Source organism: Urocitellus parryii, chromosome 10, assembly GCF_045843805.1.
Source record: "Urocitellus parryii isolate mUroPar1 chromosome 10, mUroPar1.hap1, whole genome shotgun sequence".
NCBI lineage: Eukaryota > Metazoa > Chordata > Mammalia > Rodentia > Sciuridae > Urocitellus > Urocitellus parryii.
In genome coordinates this window covers 102,996,180-103,018,826 of record NC_135540.1, presented here as the reverse complement: position 1 = coordinate 103,018,826, position 22,647 = coordinate 102,996,180, and the positions used below count along the sequence as shown (strand labels likewise).

At 43.3% G+C, this 22,647-nt stretch overlaps 1 protein-coding gene and 1 non-coding gene across 6 annotated transcripts in view; one reads left to right on the top strand and one right to left on the bottom strand.

The window, feature by feature from the left end:
• Positions 1-10,666: 10,666 nt before the first annotated feature.
• The window catches only part of Hopx (HOP homeobox), a 30,992-nt gene continuing 19,011 nt past the window's right edge, over positions 10,667-22,647 (bottom strand). The window contains exons 1-3 of one of the 5 annotated variants that reach the window (XM_026386435.2): positions 19,039-19,130; positions 18,611-18,767; positions 10,667-11,419 (exon numbers count right to left, since the gene is read on the bottom strand). In XM_026386435.2, the coding sequence (XP_026242220.1) occupies positions 11,342-11,419; positions 18,611-18,754 (222 nt within the window). In that variant the 5' untranslated portion in view covers positions 18,755-18,767; positions 19,039-19,130 and the 3' untranslated portion in view covers positions 10,667-11,341. Of the gene's footprint in view, positions 11,420-18,610; positions 19,131-22,647 lie in introns of those variants that run through there. The other 4 variants (XM_026386407.2, XM_026386416.2, XM_026386425.2 and 1 more) reach the window with 4 other exon arrangements.
• On the top strand, positions 15,472-15,578 carry LOC113182010 (small nucleolar RNA U13). Its single transcript, XR_003300661.1, has one exon. It is a non-coding gene; the product is annotated as a small nucleolar RNA U13 (small nucleolar RNA).

Below are 22,647 nucleotides of genomic sequence, written 5' to 3'. Positions count from 1 at the left end.
AGAAAAGGAAGAGGGTCTGGTAAACACATGCAAGCCTCTCCTGCAGTGGGGAGAAGAGACAGGGAGGCGTAAGCCAGCAGCCAAGTGTTGTAATACGAGGAGGGAAAGATACAAACCAGATTTGGGCTTGGGCAGGCAGAATATCCGAAGGAACTGAGTTCTAAGCTGGTGGGGGTGGGGGCGGAGTTCATTTCTCTTTAGAACATGGTAACTTGTTTACTAGTGTGACTCTTTCTCCTGTGAGCAGTTTTTTTAAACACCCAAACTTTCTATTTATTTTAAATTTTTTTAAATTGCATTTTATTTTTTTGGTACCGAGATTGAACTCAGGGCCACTCGGCCACTGAGCCACATCCTCAGCCCTATTTTGTATTTTATTTAGAGACAGGTTCTCACTGAGTTACTTAGCGCCTTGCTGTTACTGAGGCTGGCTTTGAACTTGAGATCCTCCTTTGTCAGACTTCCGAGCTACTGGGATTACAGGTGTGTACCACTGTGCCCAGTGTCCAAACTTTTTTTTTTTTTAAACAATATAGCCATGGGGAGATAATTATCTCTTTTACTGAGCCACTCTTATTCCCTGCGTTAAGAATAAATAGTGTAATGTGGCATATACTGTTGACTGATTGCCCAGAAGTACTCATTCCTTTCTTCTCTCTTGATAAGAAAATGCCAATTGTCTTCAGCAACAATGTTTTCTAGAAAAATGGGCACAAGGAATGGGCTGCAGTTGGTCTAAGCCAACCATGGTGATCCAATTTACCCTTTGTTCATTCAATAGGTATTTAATAAGCTTTGGCTCTATGCCAGTCTGCTTTTTTTTTTTTTTTGGGAGTGGGGTGAACCAGGGATTGAACCCATGGGCACTCAACCACTGAGCCACATTATTATTATTTTGAGGCAGGGTCTCGCTAAGTTGTTTAGGGCCTCACTAAATGGCTGAGGCTGGCTTTGAATTTGCGATCCTCCTGCTTTAGCCTCCCGAGTGCTGGGATTACAGGCGTGTGCCACCACACCCAGCTGTGCCGGCTGCCTTTACCAGTTATCAACATGGAGTTGGGCCATATGCCCACTCCAAAACAAATGGGAAGGAAGGGGAAGACAGCTAGGAGCTTCTGGGAAGAGGCCTTTCCTCCTGATAAAATAAATGCCTGAAAAGAAAGCTGGGCTTTTTCTTCCTGTGGTTGGATGATGTCATTTGGGATATGATGCCTGGAACTGGAGCAGTTATCTTGTAACCATGAGGAGGACGAGGAAATTCCCAGAAAAGATACCTGGAGCTCTGGCCTAGCTAACCAACCAAACCTGGAATCACAGCTTTGTTATACCGGAAAATAGAAACCCGATAATACACTTTCAATAGAATCTTGCTTTCTAACAAACAGACATTATTTTGTTTTTCTTGGTTTTTTTTTTTTTTGATTAAGAATAGGTAAATATTTTAATAAATGGATGAAGAACCTGATTTTCCACCTTTTTTTCCTAGCTCTGTTGTTTAATCATAGAGGGATTTCCATCCCAGAAATCTTTGAGGACAGAAATCAAGTTCCATGAGCTGTGTGTACTCCTTGTGGCCTACGAGATTTTTGGAGACCTCCTGAAGCTTGTTCAAACGGAAACCTGGCAACTCCGTATTCTAATTCAGAGCTTTCTAGCTTCTGGTTCAGTGAAACCCCAGCTAATGAATTAGGTTGGAAAGTCAATGATAGATATTTGAAATGAATAATAGAAATATTTTGGGAAAAAAACCCTTTAATTTTGAAATAAGTAGGTTAGATAGATTTTTACTGGAATGATTTGGCCTAAAGTCACAAATATTTCAGACATCACTTGGCTTTTCACCGACATCATGGTGACAAACAAGCAAAAGACCTTTCTCGTGCACTCTGGGATTTAGGTGTGAAAACATGTTTGCTCCGGTTATTACACAGTTGATCCAAAAGACATTCATTTCTGCCCAGTTCTCAAGTTCTTCATTGTTTTGGCCAATCACTATCATTTGAGTGAGAAGTATTGCATTGGTCTGGGTACCAACAGGAAATATATGGCAGAGGTAACTGGAGATACTTTAATAAAGGTACTTATTAAGGGAAACCAACAAGGGACAGTGGAGCATTGGGGCTAATGATAGTTATCACTTCTAGGCTTAGGATGGGTCATGGAAGGAGACATTACTGGAAGGTGGAGAGGCCTGTGGCTGTGGAGATGGCCTCCTGCCTGCACTGTGGCCTTGGGCAGAAGAACATAGCCACTGTCCAACCACAACTCTATAGGCTCAAAGCCAGGGGGAAAAATAGCTGACATTTCTCTGTGTTTATCCTATGATCTTCTGCTAGTGCCTCTTATTGGCTAAACCCAACCAGAAGTGAAAGGACCAGGGATCCTGGCTGACACTATCTATAATGGCATCCTCCTTGGCCACAGGGTAGGATGAAAAAGAATGAAGAATGGACATGAAAGGACAAATGGAGACTGTTTATGGGCCTCTGTTTTTCCTTGTCAACAATTTAAGACCACTGAGCAGGTAGGCGGGCCTAGGGCCATTCTTAGCTAGATAAATGCCTTTATTGCTTACAATATAGACTAGGGTCTATAACAAGAAGCCCCTAAACACTGCAACTCCACTAAGATAAAATTTATTTCTGTATCCAGCTATTTCCTAGATAAGAGTCCAGGACTGGTGTATTGAGGTCAATATGAAGCTGAATTCCTGGGTAGATTGTAATTCTGATAAAAAAAAGTATTTTCAGGACTTCATGCTCCAGAAATAAGGGAGGATTGTACTTCTCTGCCCCCTTGGGGTTAGATATGGTTATGCAACTTGCTTTGGCCAATGAAATGTGAGTGCAAATGTGTGTCACAGAAGTAGTTGGTTGCCAGTGCAAGACTCTCTCTTTTTTTCTTTGACTGAAATTTCTGGAAGTACTATTGATATACAGGACAGTTAGCCTAGAAATTGCCCAGAGCTTCAGCAAATTCGTGGAAGTGAGAAATAACACCATTACTTTTAAAACACTGAGAATGGAGGTTGTTGGTCAGTGCCAATAAACCTAGTATTTCCTGACTAATAACAGAGAGAGAGGCTCTTTCTCTGTGATTATCCTATAGTCCTTAGGCATCATCGTCATCCACATGATCTCAGATGGCTCATCGCTACCTAGAATGGTTGCATGCTAGCTCAGGATGTGGCAAGGAAAGAGGAGAGAGCACACTTAATCTTTTCAGGGGCATGTGCACAAATGCCACCTATCTCTTTCTTGGTCACATCTAGTTTTGGATATCTCTTGCTGCATAACACATGGCTCCAAAGCTTAGCAGATTAAAACAACAAACATTTATTATATCAAACGATTTTGAGAGCAGCATAGGGAAGTGGGGGTGGCTAAGGGGCTGAAGTTATCTGACACAGGCCAGAGGATGTACTTCCAATCTCGCTCACATGGTTGTTGGCAAACAGTTCCTCACTGGCTGTTGTCACGAGGCCTCGGTTCCTTGCTGTGTGGGCCTCTCCATAGGGTTGCTCAACATGGCTTCCACCAGAGCAAATAATATCAGAGGGAGGGAGGGTGGGGCTGGGCAGAGAAGAGGTCTTTCGTGTCTTTTGGGAGCTTATCTCAGAAATGACACCCAATAATTTCTGCTGTATTTTATTAGTCACACAGACTGTCATGGTTTGAATATTTTTTGTCCTCTGAAACCCATGTTGAAATTGGACTGCCATTGTGGTGTTGTTGGAGGTGGGGGTCTTTAAGAGGTGATTAGGTTGTTAAGAGGGATTAATAACTTTCTTGTGGGACTGGGGTAATTCTGGTGGGACTGCGTGGGTTGCTGTGTGAGCAGGCAGTTATAAAGCAGGTCAACTCCTCAGGTTTCACTTCTGCACACGCTGGCTTGCCCCTTCTGACTTCCGCCAGGTTATAAAGCAGCCTTCTCTAGATGTGGCTGCCCAATCTGGGACTTTCCAGTATCCAGAAACGTGAGCCTAAATAAACTTCTTTTCTTTATAAATTACTCCATCTCAGGCATTCTGTACAGCAACACAAAATGGATCAAGACACAGACTAAGCCTGGTGTGGGGTAGGGAAGGAACTATGCAAAGCTGTGAATACCAGGAGGCAGAGATCCTTGGGGGCATCTTGGAGGCTGGCTAAAAACCTAATGACAAAGAAAAGTGAAAAAAACTTAGTCTGTCTTTAGGCAGGTCACCATCTCCCGGATGAAACTCAAGAAGGGGAGAGGGCTAAGGGGACAAACAAAACTCTGCCTCAGCTGTCCCCCATGGCCATGCAAATATACACGTGCATTCTTGTAAATCTACCCACGTTCTGTATCCTGACCATATTCTGTGCTTTGGGTTGGTAGTTCTTATGCCCCTGAGGATTCTTATTCTTAGGGTTACTATCTCCAGAAATTTGCATTCTTCACTCCCAGACGATGCCAAATTCCCATTTAGAAAGCTTTTAAAAACAGGAGTGGGAAGAAGAAGAAAGAAAATCCTTCTGCATTGCTAATCTGGAATTCTCAGGATGATTCATACAAACTCTGAGTCAGCTCATCACTGTATTTAAGTAATTGGATGAGTTACCTAAGTTGAGATTCAAACCAACATTTCTTATGTTTTTCTAAGGTTCAGGAGAAAACTCTTAGCAGCCACATTGATATTTGTTTACAGGAACACATTCCTCATGAGGGTTTGTAATAGTACAACTGGAATAGTGCAGGTGAAGGTGAAGTTGTAGGAAAAGGACTCTAGGAACCTTGGCTTCCATTCCTATACTTGTGTATAAAGAGCACAACAGCACAGCACCAGCCTACCTACGGTAAAAAGAACACACACAAAAATCTCATTATTTCATACTCCTGCTTTGCCAACATAAGCAGTTGACAGGTGTCCTACGTACTTGCCTGACATATTGAGTGATAACTTTCAGCAGTTTCATCATGGGAAAAGAATGCACCTTCAAATTATTTTTATTATTACCATTATTGTTAGTCACTTTGGCATTGAGTGTAGGCAGAGACACATCTCAAACAGTTGGTGTGAGGTTTTTAAATGACAGTAAAATATGTGGGGCAAGATTTATATGTGGAAGGCAAGGGTTGAGAGAGTGAGTAGCAAAATGTGCCCAAGAAGGGAACAAAAGCTTATCTACCACACATTTGCATCTACTTCAAAACAGAACATAACTTGTATGTCTGCGAATATTCTATCTATCTTTTTCTTTAATATGCAAAAATATTTTTTTTCTCAATTTCCTATTGACTAAGAAAAGTCTGCTCCTCTGCCCAATTATTTTCAAGATTTGTTGAACTGCTTCTTCTGGGTTCTGAATTACCCCAGTGGCTGATACTCGTCTTTCCATATTTCTATCTTCCTTTCTTCATCATGCCATTAGTCAGGACTCCTTTTATGATGGATCACAGATATACACTATGAAGGGAATTCACAAGTTCATAGAGATAGGAAGGCTTAGGTAGACCACGGGGAGAATGTTGATCAGAGTTGCAGGACTCTCTTTCTCTCTCCCCATCTCTCTCTCTCTCTATCAATCTAACTCCTATCTCTGCTAGCTCCATCCTCTCTCATTACAGAGTGGCTGAAAGATGGCTTCCTACAACCAGTCCATCCTCAGGACTTTCCATGTAAGATCAATTGGGAAATCATCTCCAGATCAATTGGGAAAATTCTGGTAAAGGTCTTTTGATCACTTTGATTGGCTTATCTTACATGAGGAGCCTCTGCATTGCTTCAGGGCCTGGAATGGTGATTGGCCATGCTGGTCATGTGTCCACCTATCATGGGGTGGATTGGGCATTTGGGACACCGGAATTAACTGTTCTACCAGGATTGTATGACGTGGGAGGAGTTTCTGAAATGTACAGGTAGCAGAAGAGGAGAGAAAGGAACAGCATAAAGTTCCTAAGCCTAGCCCACCACTCTCTCATAGGTTCTCTTCTGGGTCAACTGACATTATATTTTCCTCAGTCTCTTCCTTGTTCAAATGCCAAAAGTTCCCAGATATTCTCCTATCAGAGTTTACTTGGGACAAAGCACTAAATTTACACTTTAAAAAAAAAAATTGAGCATAGTCACTGAATTTTTTCCCCTCTTCTCCTTCTAGATCTATATTTTAGACAGTCCCCCAAATATATCAAGATCTTTTTCTAAACAAAAAGCCAAGGCTTTTTTCCTTAGGGAGAATCTTTTCGTTCTCTCAGGGAAATAATTCAAACTGCAACCAACTTCTAAATATTAAGTATTTTTTTCCCCTGATCTCTGTGTACTTACATGCAGAAAGTAGTCCTCCCCCCTTCAATATGGTAGTCCATAATACTAAGATTAACAAGTGGTTACCTCTGGGTGGTGTGATCCTGAGTAATTTTTTATGAATTTTGTTTGTTATGTTGTATGTTTCCTTTTTGGATTATTTCTATAGTTAACGAATGAAACTAGTTCAAGTCAAAACAGGAGAAAAGCTGTGTACCTTTTATCAAGAAAGGCAAAAATCACACAACCGAGTGTTACTCAGCAATAAAAGAGAATTAAATCATGGCATTTGCAGGTAAATGGATGGAGTTGGTGTTATCATGCTAAGTGAAGTAAGCCAAAATCCCAAAAAACCAAAGGCTGAATGTTTTCTCTGATGAGTGGATGCCAATCCAATCAGGTGGGGCATGGGATGAGTGAAAACTTTGGATGGGGCAAAGGGGAAGGGGGAAGGGGTAGGGGTAGGAAAGATGGTGACATGAGATGGGCATCATTACCCTAGGTACATGTATGATTGCATGAATGAAGTGACCCTACTTGGGGTACAACCAGAGAAGTCAAAAATTGTGCTCTATTTGTGTATAATGAATCGAAGAGCATTCTGCTATCATGTATAACTGATTAGAACACATAAATTTTAAAAAACCCTCAGAAATATTATATCTATAAGGAATATGCGTCAACACAATAAAGGCTATATATTAAAAACCCATAATAGCCAACATTATGCTGATTGAAGGAAACACTGAAAACCCTTTTTTCTAACACCAGGAACAAGACAAGGGTATAGTGGCGGTTACCAGAAGCTGTGGAGAGTAGGGTTAAGAGGAATGAGGAAAGATTGATAAGGGGTGGTGAGTCACAGTGAGATAGGAGCAAGACGTTCTGTTGTGTTATTGAACAGTAGTATGACTCTATAGATAACAAAAATGTACTCTTCACTTCAAAAATAAATTATTTTGAAAGTTTTACTATGAAGAAATGATAAATGAGAATACAGATACCTTTACCATGAGTTAAAAATTATACAATGTCTGTATGTATCAAACCATCCCATGGTACCCCTCTTAATATGTACTATATGTAAGTTTTTATGTATCAGAGAAAATAAATTTAATTAAAAATCTCAAAAAAAAATACAAAAATGCGAACTGGAGTCTATCATGCTAAGTGAAATAAGCCAATCCAAAAGTTCTTTCTGATATATGGATACTAACACACAATAAGGGTGGGGGAGGAAGCATAGAAGTTCATTAGATGAAGAGAAGGAAGGGGGATGGGAATGGGAAAGACAGTAGAATGAATCAGACACTACTTTCCTACGCTCATATATGAATACACCACCAGTGTAACTCCACATCATGTACAACCACAAGAATGGAAAGTTATGCTCTATGTATGTGGGATATGTCAAAATACACTCTATTGTCATGTAAATCTAAAAAGAGCCAAAAAAAAAAAAAAAAGAAAGAAAGAAAGAAAGAAATGCAAAAATGCAGCCAAGCATGCCCTGACCCCTGGGTTCAATTCCCAGCACTGCAAAAACTAAAATAAGAAATGCAAAAATGCTCCTTTCAAGCCCCACCCCCCAGTCTTCAATTTAAGTCTCATTGGGTAGGCAGTGTCACATCACCACAACCACTTCAAGTGTGAGTACAAAGGGGAGTATTTCATTTTTCCAGCGTCTATAGCCTGAATAGCCACAGTGAGGGACTTTGAGGATGATCTGTGCCGTGTCTGCAGTAGTGGAGCTAGGACACAAGGTGAGAAGAGAGAGCTTGTGGGATTTCTCTCAGTCTAGGGTGGATATTATCACTTAGAGGCCTGACCCTGGGTGTCCAGCAGAGACTCTAGGATAACACTTGGAGCTCTGTTTTCTCATAAAGGCTTATGGATCAAAATAAGCCCGCCCTATGTACTTGAGTACTTTGTAGCAATGGTAATTATTACTTATTTACAAGAGGCTCTTTTTTAAGTAAAGTGTTACAATCTTTGTTTTATGGTTTAAAAAAGCAAACTCAAGAAGATGAGGCTTGGGAACAAATTCACATCTTAAAGAACACTGACTCCTTCCTTCCTTCCCAACTAGGGCACTCAAGGACTCCAGACTCCCTCAAGGGAAGTGAGACTTCTGCCCACAGGTTAACTCTTCTTGTCCTGGATTGTTCTTGAATCATGGCTTAGATGGGCTGGAAAGACTTCCCACCTAGTTCTTAGACCTGGTTCAGCTTCTCTTTCTCATTACTTTATGAGCAGATCTGTGCTCTGTGTCACTGGCCCACGTTCCTCTCAATGGGTAATCCAGTATCTGTGAGAATGCTTAGAAAAGTTTAAAAATGCTCTCTATGATCAAGTGTTAATATAAAGACATACTTCTGCCTCATCCCTACAAGGAATATGCCTCAACACAATAAAGGCTGTATATTACAAACCCTGCCTTCACCCTTTTTTTTTTTTCCCCAGAAAAAAAGTCAGCATACAACCCTGTGGCTGGCAGATGCTTAGACCATCACTAATTAGGTTGAGAGGAGGATGCCAAGATGAGGCTATTCTGTTCAGGCCCTGGCTCACTATTTGTTTACAGAAGAAATGTTTTAAGGTAGGGGGAGAGGAAACTCACCAAGGATGTTTAATAGGATCTTGTAAACAGTTGTATTCAGAACAATTGTTAGTGTTTTTACTCTTGGGCTCTTTATTTTAAAGAACTCGAAAACTGAGCCAGAATTGTAGGTAGGAGTTCAGAAGTGTTCACCAGCATCATTCCTGGTTGCATTGATAGACATTATTAGTAGCCTTTCCAATATCCATCCTTTCTGTGTGTGTGTGGTGTGTGTGGTGTGTGTGTGTGTGTGTGTGTGTGTGTGTGTGTGTGTCTACTAGGGATCGAATGCTGGTTGCTGGTGCACTTGAATCACTGAGCACATCCCAGCCTTTTTAATTTTTTAATTTTGAGACAGAGTGTTGTTAAGTTGCCCAGCCTTGCCTCAAGTTTGCAATCCTCCTGCTTCAGCCTCCCAAATTGCTGGGATTACAAATGTGTTCCAACATGCCTGGCTCTTTCCTTCTTGCCTTTTTTTTTTTTTTTTTTTTTTTTTTTGGTTGGTTGGTTGGTTTTTGCAGTGCTGGGGTTAAACCCAGTAGGCAAGCACCCTATCACCCAGCTACACCCTCCAGGCTTTCCTTCTGAGCAACTGTACCCCATGCCCAATCACAAATGGGCACCTTCCCAGATTCCCAGATTCACTTAGTGCTGGCCTTGTGACCCATTCTGGCCAGTGAGATGTAGATGAAAGCTGCTAGTGGGGACTTCCAGGCAGTGTGTGTATGTGTGTGTGTGTGTGTGTGTGTGTGTGTAAAACCCCCCTCTTTTTTTTTTTTTTGTATTTTATTTAGAGACAGAGTCTGAATTGCTTAGTGCCTCGCTTTTGCTGAAGCTGGCTTTGAACTCGTGATCCTCCTGCCTCAGCCTCCTGAGCCGCTGGGATTATAGGCCTACGCCACCTTGCCTGGCATTGTGCGTAAACCTTTTATAAAAATATTTTTTTCAAGTTGTACATGGATACAATACCTTTATTTAATATATTTTTAAAAAATTATTTTTTAGTTGTAGTTGGACACAATACCTCTATTATATTTATTTATTTTTATGCTGTGTTTAGGTTTGAACCCAGTGCCTCACATGTGCTAGACAAGAGCTCTACCACTGAGCCACAACCTCAGCCCCATATGTAAACCTTTTTAAAAGGAAAGACTGAGCTGGCATTTGCCTTTGGCTTGAGCACTTGCTCTAGCTGCCTCCCTCCACCTCCTTTCCCCCACTACCATTGAAATGCAGATTCAGTCCCAGCATTCCTCTCCTGTCTCCAGAGCCAAGTGCTAAAGATAGCAAAGTTGAGAATACAGAGGGACCCTAAATTCTTGACAGCATTAGGGAACTACTTGAACAGCCCAGGATTACCCACCTTTGTCTATTTGGTTCATCTGTTACCAAGTTATTATTCCATGCAATCTGACACCATCTTGACTGAGAGACCATTAAGACATTTATGAGCTACCTTAGCAAATGGATGTAAATTGACGTAAATTGACCAGTGGTGTCCTTTGAAACAGTGCTGCTCAAAGTTTCCTATGCATTAAAACCATTTGGGGACCTCAGTAGGAATGTAGAATCTGATTCCACAGGTCTGGATTGGGGTCTGAGATTCTGGGAGTCTCACAGGCTCACCGCTAATGCTAATGACTGGTCTTGGACCACACTTGGAAAAGCAAGGATTTGGAAAATGACAACTCTCAGCTCCTAGGAAGAACTATTCTGCTTTTCTCTTTGATATGTTTCTTATTAGGTTAAAAAAATCTGTAAAGGACTCAGTGCATTTTCAACAAAAAGTTAAGGTTTTATTTAGAATATCATTTCGGAGACAAAAAGCAGTTCATTTTATTTAGCAAAATAAATTTAACAAATGCATTAAATAAAGTATAAATTCAAGACTTTTTGAATCTCTGGAGTTGCATTTTGGTTGACGTTGCTTCTAATCCATCGGGGTTCTTTCCCAATTAATGCAGCTATATGCCAAGGAGCTGTTTTATAAAATTTGAACGACTCAGATACACCTCTGTATTCTCACCCAACCATCAATGTGTCAAATGAAACTTAAGGAGAAAAACTTAGGTAAGGAGATTCAGAAGGAAATGCCTTCCCTGCTCCATCATGTTATCTTTTCAACAGAGGCCTTGCTTGTTTTGAAATGGATGGTAAAAGCAAATTGTCATTGGGAGGTGAGGGTCCAAAGCAAACTTAGATGGCTTTCACACCATCTGTCATTCCAACCCAGAGGGACACGCAAGCCACACCGAGTTTCCCAGCCAAGCCACTGCTTTATATGGAAGTTGAGGTTAGCTTCCGGTTGTTATTTTCTAGTTATGTACAGCTAAAAAACCACAACACTGTGTTAAATCCAGGACAGCTAACAATGGAACATACATCATTACACTGAAAAGTTGAACCGGCATGGTGAAGTTGAGGAGAATCAGCAGACGGACCTCACGGAGGGGAGCTGCTGGTGCGGGGCCTCCTTAGTCTGTGACAGATCTGCACTCTGAGGGCAGGCCTTCCGACTGCCGCCACTGGGCCAGGCGCTGTTTAAACCATTTCTGGAAGAGAGAAGGGGACAAGATTATCTGTCACATACTGAGAAACTGAAATGCCTGTTTACTTTCTAAAACATAGCCTCTGTGGCCCAGTTGGGAAGGAGGGAAGCAAGGGATGGGTGCATGGTGAAACGTTTCTCACATTTCACCCAACTTTTCTGTCTCAGGACATTTGCACAGTCATTTCCTATGCTTAGAATGGGCTATATTCTTTATCAGATGGTCTTTCTGTGATCTACAGTTTTCAGCTTGAATAGAACCTTCTTGATGAAGTCTTCCTGACCACTCTTATCAAAAGTAGGTTCTCCTTATATATTTTAGTACTTTGTTGCCTTCATAGAACTTTTAATATATTTTTTAAAAAAAATATTTGCTTATGTATTCACTTTTCTTTTTGTTTTGTTTTTAGTATTTGGGAGTGAACCAGTGGAGTATTCTACCACTGAATTACATCCCCAGCCCTTTTTATTTTTATTTTGAGACAGGGTTCTCACAAGTTGCTGAGGCTGACCTTGAACTTGCCATCCTCCTGCCTTGGCCTCTTGAGTCACTGGGATTATGAATGTATGCCACATTGCCTGGACTATTCACTTTTTAAAAAATCTATACATTCTTCTAGAAACAGAAACTGTTTTCATATCATCACCATTGCATCAAGAGTTAGAGATTAATCCATGTTTGTTGAATGAATAAAAGGAATTAAAGACATTGCTTGATGCCCAGATAGATCTCTATGGCTGATCTACTGTGGGCTTTGCTCATTGACAGCTAATTAGTAAGAATTTGATGAATAAAATGAATGATAACTGAGCACTAGACAACCTGGGAGCACACGGGGATCTGTGGAGGGGGCCAGCCCCCTCTTTCCTGCTCCAGGGCCACTGAGGAGTGAGAGAAGATGGAGAGACCTACAGTTTATTGGAATCTTCCAGCTCTGTATGACTCACATAGTCACATCTCATGAAAAGTGATCATGTGCTGGGCGAGGTGGCACAGGCCTGTAACCCAGCAGCTCAGGAGGCCAAGGCAGGAGGATTGTGAATTCAAAGCCAGCCTCAGCAAAAGTGAGGCACTAAGCAACTCAGTGAGACCCTGTCTCTAAAGAAAATACAATATAGGGCTGGGGATGTGGCTTAGTGGTTGAGTGCCTCTGAGTTTAATTCCCAGCACCGTCCCCCACCCCCCACCAAAAAAAAAAAAGTGACCATAATTTGGGGTCGTGCTTCTAGACCTGGTACCATAGGAAGACTAAAACATTTTGATGTGCTGTGGTAATGCAGTATGTTACTCTCCTAGTCCCTGGCTGTCTTTGTTATGCTATGGAGTGGATGAGAGTTCAGGAGAAGCATGCTGGGAATAGGGGATGGGGTCTGGACCAGGTTGATCAGGACTTAAGAAGTTGGGATTTAAGAAAACAGATTGGCAGGGTGTGGTGGTTCATGTCTGTAATCCCAGCTACTCAGAGGGCTGAGGCAGGAGGATTGCAAGTTTGAGGCCAGCCTGGGTAACTTAGTGAGATCCTATCTCAAACAAAAAGTAAAAAGGGTTGGGAGTATAGCTCAGTGGTGGAGCCCTTGCCTAGCATGCATGAATCCCTGGGTTCCATCCCTAATATTGCCAAGGAACCCCCCCAAACAAAACAAACAAAACAAAACTTTGAAGAGGGAGTAGTGAGGAAACAGAGCAGCAATCTTGATCCCCACCAGAGAGAACAGGTTAGCTTGACAAGAAGTCGGGATCCCCAAGCTCTGTTGCCTCTGTGCTTCCCAGCGGCTCACATGTCATGGTACACATTGAGAATGATGGTAGTGCCTGTCACTCAGTGTAAACAGGCAAGCTGCTTGGGGAGGTGGCCCAGGGCTCTGCAGCACTGGGCCCTTCTATTAGGAAGCTATATTGTAACTATTTAGTTATGAAAACTTGGAAAAAAAAAGTCCCTAAAAATAGAGCATCACTCAGCTCTTCTATAAATGAAGTAAGCTTGGTGGTGGGGGATGTCTCTACTGTCCCTTCTGAGCTTTCTGAAACTCACTCCTTCTAGGGGCAAGGGAATGAGGGGGCAGAAAGGAAACATCAGAGACAGCCCAGCTCTGAGACACCAGACCTGGGATGTGCTGATGGAGGCGGTGCAGAGGGAAGCATCTAGAGTGGCTCCATGCTTAGCATGACCTGATGGCTGCTCAGATGCAGTTTCAACCTCAGAACAGTGGACCAGGCTCTAGGGCCATACTGGGGAAGATCTCATCCCTGCAGAGATCTAGAGATCTGAAAGGGAGTTTTAGTGTCAGTTCAAGATCAGAAAAAAATGGGAAAAAGCACAGGAGCAGAAGTGCCTGTAAGGACAAGTGCTGGAGGACAGGCTGTGGCACTAGAAAGGGGGTGAGGCTCGAGGACGGCTTGGGGCTCCGTGACAGTGCTAGGCTGGATGAACGTCACAGGGCCACACCACAACGCCCCGATTGGTACAGCAGAGGTGCACCTCACGGCCACACACAGCTGTCAAGGTCAGTTGTCTATCCTCCTTTATACTGGGGAGTGACAGCGGAGAAAAGGAATCTAAAGCCAGAGCAGAGGCCAGCAAGATGGGAAGGGAAGCCCTTTCTTTGGGGATTGCTCCCTGGATGCCATATTTTGCTCCTGGGGATCACTAATCTTTGAGAAGTGAAAGCTCATATAACTTTGGTGGCTTCAACCCAAGTTCTGTGAAAGTTGGGCACATTTTCTTCTAGAATCCATATGTGTGTTCAGCTAACTCTGGGTTCTGGCCTGAGCACAGCGTGACACCAGCTTCCTTAATGAGGTAGCCCTGTGGGGGTTTTGAGGCCTCAAGTGCTGATTAAATAGGATTTCCAGTGACCAGAGCCGAATATTTATTTGGCATTTTAAAGACTGACTAATTAAAACCTAGAGGAGGAAAAATCTCACTTTCTATCAGAACTCATTTAAGACCAAATGGTTGAGCTGGCCCCATTCAAAAGAACCACCCACATCTTTACACTATGGAGTGAGGTAGAATATTGATGGCATTACCGAAAATTGCTTCAGCCTGGATCACGTTTGCAAATTTGCAAGCTGGCATCCAAATGCTTAACCAATTGAGTTCTAGCACTGGGGGATGGGAGGAGGTGCCAGAAAAGCTCAACTGTTTTCCAAATATATATATTTTAAAATCAAATACATACATAATGATTTAACAAACAAGTTGCTATCCAACAAAAACCATTAAATCCCTCACTTGCGCCACCCCCCAACACAGTGGAATCATATGTCTCCATTACATCTATGCTGATTTTCCACCTGGCTTTGTCCTTCCCTCCCTTTGTTTCCATCATCCCCTGGGAAAGATATTCATCCCTAGCTTGCTTATAAATGCGTGCCCTCATTACCCTCACCCACTGATGGAGATTTATTTACTCTGATTGAACAGATGATAATGAGACACTGGAATGGGAGGGGTTAGTGCAAAATAACATTGTTCGTATCCTTTTCTCTAGCAACTAACATTTCATTCTTTTCACGGGGAGACCTTTAGAGGTCTTTATTCCACAGATAAAACATCCAACAACTAAAAACTACTGGGTTCTGGGAACAAGCCCAAAACATCAAGAGGAGATAAAAAAAAAAAATACTGGAAACTTCTCCAAGAACCAATGCCAACTACACTGCACTTGAATTGTGTGTGTGTGTGTGTGTGTGTGTGTGTGTGTGTGTGTGTGTAAAATAGAGAACACTAGATCATCCTAGGCTCCCAGAGGGCTGATGAAAGAGCTTTCCCAGCCCCTTCTAACACTGACTTCAAAATGATAAAAAGAGGCGTTCTAAACGGGTTCAACTAACTTAAATGTAGGTGATGTTTAGGTTACTGTTTAGAGAGGGAAAAATCATTCTAGGATCCTAGTCAATACAACTTAAAAAAATTAGAGCATCCTTCATGACACTCTGAATATCTGCCTGCCCACCCCCCATAGCAGAGAGTTTTGTCCTACAGTAGACAAAAATAAATAAATAAATAAATAAATAAAATAAAATAAAGAGAGCTATAAAGAGAGCTGCAGATTCTTTTGTGGTTGGTTCATAAGTGCAATGACTAGGTTTTCATGTCATCATGAAAGATGTGCCTTCCTCAAACTTGTTAGGATGTCAGTACATTACTCAACTGATGTAAGGAAGGTTGGAGGGGAAAAAAAAGAGGTTCACAAACCCCCCCTAGTCAGAGAATGTGTCCACCTTTTGGCTCCTCTTGCCCCTGTCAAATCATCAGTAGTGAGTCGTTGCAGGAACTGCCTCACAAGAGTATCTCATGCTTATTTTTCTTGTTGTAAAGTATTATTTGTTCTAGGAAAATTAAGTGTGATTCTATCTGGAGGTGGCTGGTGTTAGGGTAGGGTGAAGATTCGGGTCTATGTGATGAATATTATTTTGGCTTTGGACCTTGCTGCGTGAAAAGAGCCACACTGGTGAAGAACAGAGACAGGGATGTGTTGATACAGATCCTGCTTATATGTGGGCCCAGCGGGCCTTGGCCTCCATGGAACTATTCCAAGGTCCCCAAAAGAACTGCTACAAATAAAAATAATTTCACGAATGCCTGAAAGTTCATCATTGGACACTATATCTCCAAAATATGCTTTTCTTTTTTTGTAGAAGACACTTTTTAAAAAAAATGTATAAGTTGTTTGAGGAGATTAGAGAACCATTCCCATCTCCCAGTACACATGAAGATGGCAGGAGTGGGGGGCAGAAAGATTGGGAAGATGAGACCCAGTCTAGTAAGAAGTGACCAAGGACAGGCTGTCCAAGGAACCTAGGGGTCTTCTTTCCTGAAACTTGCTAAGCTGTCTCTCTCTGAGCTCTGTGTTCCAGATGCCTCCCTGCAGGTCTAGGCAGGAAGACAGAGGCAGGCTGAGCTATGGTAGCCACAGGGAGGAAGAAGGTGTTGGCCTCATGGCAGGAAGAGGAAGCCAAGGGGCCCCTGCTATGAGGCTGACTCACCCACACCCACTGCTGTCAGGGCTGGTCTACCATTTGTTTATTTGAGGATGGCAGAAGAGAGGGAATGGAGGGAGGGCTGCCTGAGAGGGGCAGGTGGATCTGATGTGTAGGTGTCTGAGCTGCAGACCTCAACCACAGAAAGAAGCAGGTGCCTTTCTTTCTGTGCCTACCCCGATTTAGTTTTAATTCTCTAATATCAGGTGGCTCTCAAGGAACCGTTGACTATGGCCTGGAGTGATCATTGTTTAATGCATGGATTTTTTTTTTTTTCAGAAGGAAATATGAGTTTTCAGTCCTTCCCTCCTACCCACCCCGTTGTTTCCATCCTGATTGTGAAACCAAACTTCCCAGGTTCAAGTCCTAGCTTGGCTGCCTCCTAACTGTGATCTTGGGCAAGTTACTTAACCTTTCTAAGCCTCAGTCTCTTATCTAGACAATTGGGCTAACAGTACCTACCCTCATGCTATGTTGGCAAATAAATAACAATACTTGGAGGATTCCTTGAACAACACATGGCAAGTATTATCCATTCCAAAGATCCACACAGGGCTGGGGGTGTAGTTCAGTGGTAGAATAGAGTGTAAGTTTAACATGCTTGAGGGCTTGGGTTTGATGCCGAGCATCCATCTAACTTTCTCTTTTTCTCTCTCTCATACACACACAATATACACAGACACAAAATAGTGAACAACAAATATTAACATAATTACTCTGCTTTACAAGTAAAGGGATTAATGCTAACTTGCCATGGGACAATCAGACACTGAGAAGGGGTTACCATCCCTTGTTGGTACTGTCCCTACAGTATCCTACAGCCTTAAAATGATGAGCTGTCTCTATAATCATTCCTCTTTCCTAAATATAGCATGGGGTTTTAAATGCTCAAACTTCAGCAGGCTGCCTCCTCGGGGGGTTCCAAGAAACATGAGCTGTTAGACTTGGGTTACAATAAATCACCTCCCGTTTAGTTCTGGTTCTGGTTAATCAGACAGCTGTTCCATTTCCTAGAAACAGATATGTTTGCCTTTCTACTTGATCTGTGAAGGAGAAGATTATCCATGGGCAGGTTTTCCAAAATGCCTCTGGCTTAATTAGCAGAAATTATTTTGGGTTTGGGTCCAGGGTCTTGGTTCTAGGATCCTAGGGAGTATGGATTACAAGGTTTTAAGCTTCAAATGAGCATAGTGAGGAGAGGACAGAGTCCCTGGTGCTCTAGAAAATGGGAATAGTAACAATGTCCTTTGCTTTAGCTTTGAGATTAGAGGTGTGAAGTGCTTTGGAAATGCTAGCTCAGTTCCAAGTAGTTTATCACTGGTAACAAATTGTCTTTTCATGATGGAAGGAAAAAGAGAAGCCAGAGTTTGGACAGGGTTTATAAAAAAAAAAAAAAAAGTCAGCTAAAGACTCCAACATTGCACATAGGCAAGTGATGCATTCTCTAAGCAATGTGGTGGATTAATAAGAGAGTTCTTAAAAAAAAATTAAAAATCAGAGCACTTAAGAGGTATGTGCTGCCAATTCCCCTCCAGCTGTGATGTCAAATGTCTTCATTGTTGAAAAACTCCAGAAAGAGACTCTAAACCTTAGAACCAGGGAATTAAAAAAAAAAAAAAAATCTGAGCCAAATTGGCCTGGCTAGGTACAATTTCAGTTTTGCAGCTAAGAGGGGCATGCTGTGGTGAAGAAAACACGCTTAAGGACCCTTGCCATTCTAACAACTCCCTTCCTCTGGGCCTTAGTTTCCTCATTTGCCAAATCTGAGCACTGAATTTGTAGTTAAATTCTAAGGTCCCTTCCAACTGTGACATCCCCTTTGAGAATAGATGCTCCTGAAGGTCTCCCGCCACAGCCCGGAGGGGATACCAAGCTGCCAGGGAAATCGAAACAAGAGCTGGCGACCGACGCGGCTCCCAGCCCAGAGGGAGGACAGAATTTATCCCGGGCTGTGAGAGAGAGAGTGGAAAAGCAGGGGACATAAAGGTGACCCTGGTGCCTTCGCAGATCCTGGGGCAACCGCCGCAGGCTGAGGGTAGAGGGCAGACGGGGCGCCCTTGGGAACCAGGGAGCTGGGCTTGCGGGGGTGGCAGCGATGCAGGGTCCGGGCTCTAGACCGCCCGCGATCAGGCGGGGGCGCGACGCGGGGGGCGACCGGGACTCCTCTGCCCCAGCGGGTCCGGCGCGCGGGACACGTGCGGCACTCACCTGGGTCTCCTCCTCCGAAAGGCCGGCCTCGGCCGCGATGAGGCACAGCGTGGTGGGGTCCGGGTGCTTGTTGACCTTGTTGAAGTTGTACTCCAGGATCTCCACCTGGTCCTCCGTGGGGCCGCTCGCCGTCTCCGCTGACATGGTCCTGGCGCGGCTGCAGGGAAGCGAGAAGCGGCTGCCGTGAGCGAGGCCGCGGGCGGGGAGCACCGGAGGGACCCAACTTCTTCGGGACGCGGCTGGACCACTGTGCTCGGCTGTCCCCTCCTCCCGCTGCCCAGCTGCGTGAGTCCCCGGTGGCCGCAGGCAGCGGCGGGAGCTCGCGAGCGCCCTCCCCGGGGCCGACCTTCCCGGGTTGCACCAGGGGTCGCACAGCGGAGCGGCGCGTCCTCCTGCCTCGCAGGACTGGTCCCCGCGACTTCCCCGACCTCGTCTAGGCTGGTGCAGAGGAAGATGATACCGCGCCCCCGCCTCCCGCCCTCTCCCGGAGGTGCTATCTCCCGGAGGGGGAGCTCCCAGGGTGAGGACGACAGATGGGAGGGTGGGTTCCCTCGAGTCCGCTACGGCCACGCCTCCCGCGCGCGCTCTTGGCAGCCTGCGCCAGGGAGGGCTGAGCACCCACACTTCCTCTGGAAAAACTTCCCACAGGGCAGGCTACCTCTGAAAGTTGGAGAAGTGGTGATGCGCTTTTAAGATCTTTCCGTTTTACGGAGTTGAAGACAGGTTTACAGAGCATAGGGGATTTAGGATGAGAGACTGAGACACCTGCAGGGCTTGCGTGGGCCACTCTGCACCCTGTAACCTCCTCCTCCAACTATCCTGCCTACTCTAATGCAATCCGTGAGTCCCCAAGATTGCAGCTGCGGGGCCAGTATTTCACAGTAAATGGTAAAGAGTCCACCTCATTAAGTGCCTCCCCACCACCGTGATCACTTCCAAGATGAAGCCCACACTCAGGAGGATCAAATTCAACTGTCACTTAAAACCTCAGACTTCCCTTGTGATGGTAGTATAGACTTCCTATAAAGTCACGTCCATCATAAACGACATTAGGCCTTTCTTTTAGAGCCAAACATTGCCCAGATTTGGGACAACATGACTGCCTGGTACTCCGTCTTTCCATACCTAGGCAGCCTTGCAATTGGGGCAAAGAAAATTGGCAGATGTGCCCCCTCTCCCAATTTAAGTTGTATCCAGGTGTAGAAAGTGAGCCTACAAGATATTCTTGACTGTGGATTTGGTACAGACCTGTCAGGACTTGACTGTTACTGACAGTAAAAGAAAAACAAGTGTAGGAATTATGAAATCACATTGGTTTGTTTTAACAAACAATTGCAAAATCATCCAGCACAATCCTGAGTAGGTTTTGATGTGGTTTGTGCCTGGGGATGAGCCACACTCCACTAATCTGCCTGTATCATGTACCCAATGCTGTTACAACCTTTTCCTCTGTGACCTGAATCTTCTTCTCCCTAAATAAATGTCTTTGCCTCTCTACTAGGTCACCTTAAGGAACTTCAGGCAAGACAAGAAGCTGCAATACTGTGAGCCAGTCATGTTCAAATCCCTTACCAGCTTACTGTGAAATCATGTGTTTTGAGGGAACTGTGCTTCCCTACCACCATCACCTAAAAATCAGTAGCAACAATTCCTGTCTCAACACTGAGGCAGGAGGGGGTCAAGCCACCTCTGAAACAGCTCCTCCCCTGTTTGCACCCATGTCTCAGCTGGCTTTGACACACAACTCCAGAGTTGGAAAGAGCCTTCCAAATTACCTCCTGCAGTCTCTTCCAGGGAAATGGCTAACTTTCCCAATGCTGCCCAGTTAGTGACCAGCATCCTAGAATGGAAAGCCTTAGCTTTGGATTCAGCCCATGTTTGGCTCACCCCTTCTCAGTAGGCCAGTCTGTCTTCAGTTCAGTAGGGAGGAAAAATCAAGAGACCATCAGTCTAAATGCAGGTGGGGGCTTGTCGTTTTGAATGGGCATGAACTATCCTAGTGGTGACACCACTCCAGGCCACAGCTGCCCACTGAAACCACCTACCACTACTTATTTTGCCTAGAAGAGACCAGGACAGGGAGACTACTGCTTCTAATTTTATTTCTTGCTCTAGAAAGTTTCCGTCTAATTCCACTTGATACTGTCGTGCTGGCTATGCCTTGAGAATCTCTGCTGCAGCTTTGTAGAATCCTCAGTCCTTCAGAAATGTTAGATTTCTAAACTGGATTCAAGATTGAAAGGCTGTTCTGTATATATTTCTTCCTTTCTTTTTGTTACCACTGTTATATAACTCAAGGGCTGCTTATGTTCTTACGTGGGTCAGGTGCGTTCTATTTTATTAGATTTCTGTGGCTTACTGTTAGAGGACTTTGAGGTTTCATGGGGAGGTCCTGGTTGACTTTAAAGTACTCCTTGGATTAGTTGGCAGAAAGCCATTGGTTTTGGTTGGCGGTTAAGAAGATCTGTGGGAGGGCCATTTGACAGCACCCACTTCTCCAAGGTACACCCAAATAAACTTGCTTGGTTTCTAGAAACATAGGCAAAATATCTCTACCGTCACATATATTTGTTAGTTCTCTACAGAGCTCAATCTCTGTTATTTCAGCCCTTGGTGGTTGACAAATGTTTGCTGTTGATTCGTTTCTTCTCTCTTTCCCTCTTACTGTATAAATCAACCTGCCTTGTTAACCTTGACCTTAGAAAGCGTCTCAACAGTTTCTAATAAGGAAATGATTGAGAAGTTTCTCTGAAGGTAGTCTAAACAATTTCAGATAAAAAGAACTAAAAATACTTTAAAGCTACTTAAACTTTAATCTTAGCACAGGTTTTGTTTTTGTGGTTATTCACATCTTATGAAACATTCAAAGAGTAATGTGTCCTGTGATTGTATTTTTCTTTCATGGTTTGGTCAAGTCATTGCATAAATATTTTCAAGAGGTTAAGTGAACACTGGGCAAAGTAGTGTATGCCTGTAATCTCAGTGACTTGGGAGCACTGAGGCAGGAGGATCATGAGTTCAAAGCCAGCCTTAGCAATTTATCAAGCCCCTAAGAAACTCAGCAAGACCCTGTCTCTAAATTAAACAAAAAAAAGGGCGGTGGCTAGGGATGAGGCTCAGTGGTAAAGCACCTCTGGATTGAATCCCTAGTACCAAAAAAAAAAAAAAAAAAGTTCAAGTGAAAATTGCTGGTTTTTCCTAAATTAATTCTAATGATAGAGCAGACAGTTGTGTCAATCTGACAACTTTACTTCTACCTTTATAAACTTGCTCACAGAAAGTGCTACCAACTGTTAATCTTTAGTTACCTTTTCTTTTGGCATCTTTTCTTTCCTCTCCCAGCTAATCTGACCTCTTTGTAATGCCACCAATATGAAACCAAGAAACAAAGATTATCAACAGCAAGTCCTCACCCAAACTGGCCAAAAGGGAAACAAGCAGGTGGATGTTTCTTTAGGACCTTCTTTATATTCAAAACAACAAAACTCTGGCCCAGCCTTTGCACTGGCCTGGAGAGGCAAATCAATATTCCACCCCTTTTTGTAAAGAATTTTTTCTTTTCTTTCACCTATGTTTCTTTTATGTTCTCTGTGAACTTCCTGTGAACAATGGGCTCTTTTTTAATTTTTTAATTTTTAATTTTTTTTATTGTTGGTTGTTCAAAACATTACATAGTTCTTGATATATCATATTTCACACTTTGATTCAAGTGGGTTATGAACTCCCATTTTTACCCCGTATACAGATTGCAGAATCACATCAGTTACACTTCCATTGATTTACATATTGCCATACTCGTGTCTGTTGAACAATGGGCTCTTGAAACATATTTTCCTAAGTGAGAAAATTGATGTGTGGCCACTTCCCTAGTCAAACTGGTGGGAAAAGCACTTCCCACTCATCACTGATTGAGCTGATCTGGAGCAGGTAGGAGGGGGCTCACCCAGGCTGTTGGTGTCTCTCAGAAATTGATAAAAAGAAGGACTGGGGCTACAGCTCAGTGATAGAACCTTGCCCAGCATGCTACACCTTGTGTT